The following is a 5,332-nucleotide window of genomic DNA, read 5'->3' as shown; positions in this document are numbered from 1 at the left end:
AGATCAGCACATATAATTAAGTGGCCCAGACATTCGCTTGATTCAATTGTTTTCATTAGTAAATTCTCTAATGACATTTTAGTATGTGTGTATGTAACGATAATGACTATTGTCGAATAGCAAAAACTCAAATAATTAATAAAGTCAGTTGCTCGCTTATGTTCAAACCATGCGGTTTGATTTCATTTAAATAACATAACATTCACTAATTACATTTCAATTTGCATTAAAATCGTGTTTGCGTGACAACATTTCGAAGTGTCGATAATGGGTTGTTGGCTATTGTAATTTGAAATTCATGTCGTGTCCAATAAAACCACAAAAAAGTGTCGAATGTCTCTCGGTTGCAAATCGTTTAAAATTGATAAATTCTTTGTCGGCTTACAAAAAGTTTTACACAAAAATGAATGATAAAAAAACCTCTCGTGCTCCCGTGCTTATTTTGTTCGCAGCCGTATATTTTCAAGCTGTTGATGCGATTCAATACAAAACCGTCGAAATCGCAGATGGGTACATAAGAGGTCAAATGCATAAAACATTCATAAGACAAGTGCCATATTTCGAATTCAAAGGCATACCATTCGCCAAGCCGCCCATTGGAAATCTTCGATTCAAAGTAACACTGCTGAATACAATATCAAATTTGAATTTTGAATAATTCATTTTCGAATTTTAGGCGCCCGAACCGATAGATCCATGGAAACCGAAAACAATTGATGCATTCGAATTTGGTAATGCATGCATGCAAGATTCAACACGAAATTTATATGTCAGCGAAAATTGCCTCTATTTGAATATCTTCGCTCCAGGTAGGCTCTTTCTTGAAATATTCAAACCGAAATCGATTGAACCTTTTTTTTGTTTTGCTATTTTCTTCAAAAGCGAATACAAATACCGAAAAGTTAGCAGTGATGGTTTTTGTGTATGGTGGTTCTTTTGTGTATGGCGCAGCACAGGAGTTCGGTCCAACATTTTTGATGGAACAAAATGTAATTCTTGTTACATTCAATCATCGTGTTGGAGCATTTGGGTTTTTATCACTTGGGACGAGGGAGTATTCAGGAAATATGGGATTGAAAGATCAACAATTGGCGTTTAAATGGGTGCACAAGAATATCGAACACTTTGGCGGCGATAATACACGAATCACCATTATGGGACACAGTGCAGGTGCCAGGTTTTTTTTTTGAAGAAAATTTTATTTCGCGGGAAAGTGAAGACGGTTTTTAGCAAGTGCCCTAGATCATAATATTCATATTTTTTCGTGTCCACTTCCCGGAATTTTCAAAAAATCCCTTCAATTTCTCATAATTTTCCATGTTTACGGCTGTAGGAGCTGTTTCAGCACTGACACACCTTTTTAACGACGAATCTCGAACATATTTTCAAAGTGTCATTTCCATAAGCGGTGTGATGCTTCATTCATACCCAACCGGCAATCACAAGTGCATTTTTTATGAAATCGCACGGAATTTGACACAAACAATTACCAATGACACGGAATTGATTGAATTCGTTACGACGATGCCAGCACAACAGCTTTTAAGTTATACACTTCAACCGTTTTTGCTTGAAACTTTATTGCACTTCCCCGTTTGGGGACCGAAAATGGAAGGTATGATCAGTGAACCATTATCAGCGAGCCGTCATTAAGGCGGTACAAAGAGATAAAAGAGAGTAATTTTTATTTTGAATTCAGATAAAAACGATATTCGACCCATAATCACCATGGATCCACACAAAGTTCTCCAAAATGGACATTTTCACAATAAGAGCATTTATTTCACACACACCAGTCGGGTTCGATCTCTTTTTATTTTCTTTAAAAATGTTTTCTTCTTCTCTCTCTTTCTTTTTCTTCAAAAATTTTTTAAACGAAGTTTGAAATTCAAAGACATGGAAAGAGCGAAGAAATCATTAAAAAAATGGTTAATATAATGTTTGTTTCGATTTTCAGGAAATGTTTTTATTCGAATCCGAAGAGAGTTTAAAATATGAAAATGTGCAGAATGCAATCGACACATTTGATGATATCCATTTGCCGCATTATGCGTTCGATTTGGCCGCAATCGCAAACATTCCGCTCAATTCCAAACCATATCTTAAAAATCTACTCAACAAAGTCAGAAACTACTACTTTGAAAATGTGTCCGGTGAATACGACACGGTTCTAAAGTACGTCGATATGCAGTCAGATTTCGTTCTTAATTATTACATGGACAAAAGCACTCAACAATTTCTCTCAAGCGCACCATCAATATACTATTCGCGGTAATTATTTCAGTGAATTTTCAGTGCTAATTGAAATCACAATAATTATAATCTCAGTTTTTCAGTTGATTCAACATTGAATATGGCCAAACAAAGGATGAATCTTACACTACCCGGTGCTTCCCACGCCGATGACCTTTGTTATATATTTATGTAATTAATAACTTTTATTTAACTCGTGGACAATTCTAAAAAATAATAAAAAAAATTCCGCTTGTTAAAAAGGTGTCACTCCGTCGAAAGTCTCTACAAATACATAGTGGCAACTAAAAGTACCAACATCAATAGTTCCGTCAGTTTAACGGCAATCGATCGTATGACAAAGTTATTCGGCAACTTTGTAAAATATGGGTCAGTTCTTTGAAAAACTACTTGGTTTCGAATCTTGAAAAGTAATTTTAATTAAACAAAAAACTTTTTAGCAATCCAACGATTAACAATGATCCGGTGCATGGTGTCAAGGAAGTTGGGTGGGGCCAATTAAACTATCTTGATGTGACGAATGATGGATTGCAAGTGGATCAATCACCAAGTGGTAATTTGATTGGATTTGTCAACAATTTTCGAAAAGAAGCCATTCGATTGCTGATGAAATACGGTGATTTGCCAAAACATGACGAATTTCATACGATGTGCGAGAGGTTCAAAACAAAAACAGTTCAAAAGAAAGAAAATTGGCACATGATACATTGAAAATTGATAAATTGAACAATAAAATCCCGGTTAGGGAAAGTAAACGTAGATAGTTCCAGGAATATAAATAAATATTTATTCAATTTGGAAAATGTTGTGTATTTTACCCACCCAGGTTCGAGCTAAAAAGAGTCAAACCACATGATTTAGTTGAAAATTGAACGATAAAACACCGTGTATGAATAGTTTTATTCAGCTATAAGTCGTTTTTTATTGAAAATTCTTCAAACATCATATATGCAGTAAGATAAAATTAAACCTCCAAAATGGTATGGTTTTATTTACTAGCATGCGATCATATTTCAGCCATGGAACTGGTGTGTTTTGAAAGTGCAAACAAAAATGCCGTAATTGGGAGAATTTAAGCTTATGTATTATTTTGTATTTTGTTGTGTGAATTTCAATGAGAATGTAAAATCAGCTTATTTTCAATCATTTTCGTATTATTATATGTTACATTGAACAGCACTTGTCTAAATTGAATTCATACGAATTCATTGAACAATGCAATATTGTTTCCAGTATTCCACAAACAGATTCAAGTTCCATCTTACACAAATCATCGTTCACCATGGAATGCATTTGCCAGTGAATTAATTTAAATGAAATCAAGTTATGGTCGGTTACCATGACAAACACTAGAAATTTGGATGAGACAATTTAATGCGTCACAAATTGAAATTGTTGTTCGGCGGTATTGGAAAACTACCTCGAAGATAGTAAAATTAAAAGCATCTTTTGTGTTAGCATCTAATTTTGTGTTAGCATCTAGTTTGCTCGTAGAGAAGAAAATATTTAAGAAACTACTTTACAGCGTAGTTGTTACTTCTGTTACTAAATGGCATTCATTCCTGACATTTGCCAGGAATATTTTATCGGATTATGAATAATCCAATTAGGTATGCTTTGTGCACTTGAACAATTCGAGACGCAGGTTTAATTTCGATCCGAAATAAGATTTTTCTACGAATACCCGATTTTATGCTGAACAGGATGAGCACCAAGTGCTTACCGGCATGCCTTGTCTGTCGTTCAGCTCAAATATCAAGTAGTGAGTGGCGTATCTGTTGACGATCGAAGCGGGTGTATTTCACAAAGAAAAATCATCTTTGGACTGTGACCCAGTTAGAAATATGAGTTAAACAATGTGAAATCCACGGATAGGAGCCTTTGGCCAATGGCTGCACTTTTCAACTGGTTGACTATTTGAATTTTCAACGTTCAAAATACATCTTTCTGGCTTTGTGAAAGGAATGATTGTGACAGAATCACTCTTTCTATTTGACAGTGATTTAAAAGTTGACTGAAAAACCGTCAAAAACAGCCACATCACAAGCAAGAACAAAAGATTCTTTACAACGAGAGAAATATTAATTATTAAAAGGAAACTGGCACAGTTTGAACCGCGTAACAACACCTTTTGAACCAAAAAAAGTCATGGCTTTTGGTCAGAAAAACAAAGGTGGTTCGTGATGGAGAAACTCAATATACGGAGAATATTCTACTTTTATTTCCATGATTTCGGGGTCTTTCTCTCTCCGTTCGCTCTCTTTCACACCATCTTTTTCTCATTATTTCTTTCTTATATCTCTTCCTCTCCTTCTCTTTTCCTCTCTCTCTCTCTCTCTCTCTCTCTCTCTCTCTCTCTCTCTCTCTCTATGACTCTCTCCTTCACTCCTTCTATCTCTCTCTCTCTGATGCTCTCTTTTTTTCTCTCCCTCTCTCTGCTTCTCTTTCTCTCCATAATTTTCTATCTCTCTCTTTTTCTCTCGGTTATCTTCTGAAACTAAATTAAGGTAATCTGAGCAAAAGTTCATTCAACACCCACCGACATCGCTGATCATGTTTATGACGTGATTTTATTTGATTGAATGCAAAAATCCGGAACCTTCAAAACGTACTTATTTTCTCTTTGATTTTTTTCATTAATTTTTCGTTCCATAATAAAAGCGCAGAATTTGTATCGCAAGACATTTATTTCATTAGTTTTCGCCCCTCTTGGATAATATAAAATTTAATTCATAATTGTTTTAAATGTGTTCTAAAGGTTGATGAGTTTAATTTTCATCCTGGTAGCGACTGCAAAAAGGTGCATTCTATACAAAAACTTTTCACGGAAATGAATACCATTCTCAAGTTGTAACCACATGATTCATGATGTAGCAATTAAAATCGGTTTTGCTCATAAAGCAACATAAATGCGCTATGATTTGCTAGCTTTTTAACGAACTATCACATCTGAAAATATGTTCCATCTAAATATCATTATTATTAAGTGAAATGGAATTTGATGGTAAATATTTTCCGCGAAATGTACGGAAATATGGAAAATGTGTGAAAAGAAAATGCATAAAATGACCTATATTTT

The 5,332-nt window shown here is 34.6% G+C and overlaps 1 protein-coding gene across 1 annotated transcript; it reads left to right on the top strand.

Moving 5' to 3' along the window:
- Positions 1–510: 510 nt before the first annotated feature.
- Positions 511–2,806, top strand: LOC116345587 (venom carboxylesterase-6-like; the record flags this gene model as incomplete). The annotated part of the gene is made up of 9 exons (XM_031775031.1): positions 511–616; positions 677–809; positions 883–1,170; positions 1,334–1,615; positions 1,700–1,800; positions 1,958–2,271; positions 2,329–2,424; positions 2,497–2,622; positions 2,694–2,806. Coding segments are annotated over exons 1-9 (1,543 nt in total), but the record flags the coding sequence as incomplete, so codon positions are not given.
- Positions 2,807–5,332: the final 2,526 nt, after the last annotated feature.

The sequence above is a fragment of the Contarinia nasturtii genome, unplaced genomic scaffold (assembly GCF_009176525.2).
Source record: "Contarinia nasturtii isolate CC-2019 unplaced genomic scaffold, AAFC_CNas_1.1 Cnas_scaffold_1370, whole genome shotgun sequence".
NCBI lineage: Eukaryota > Metazoa > Arthropoda > Insecta > Diptera > Cecidomyiidae > Contarinia > Contarinia nasturtii.
This window is presented reverse-complemented; position numbering and strand designations above follow the sequence as displayed.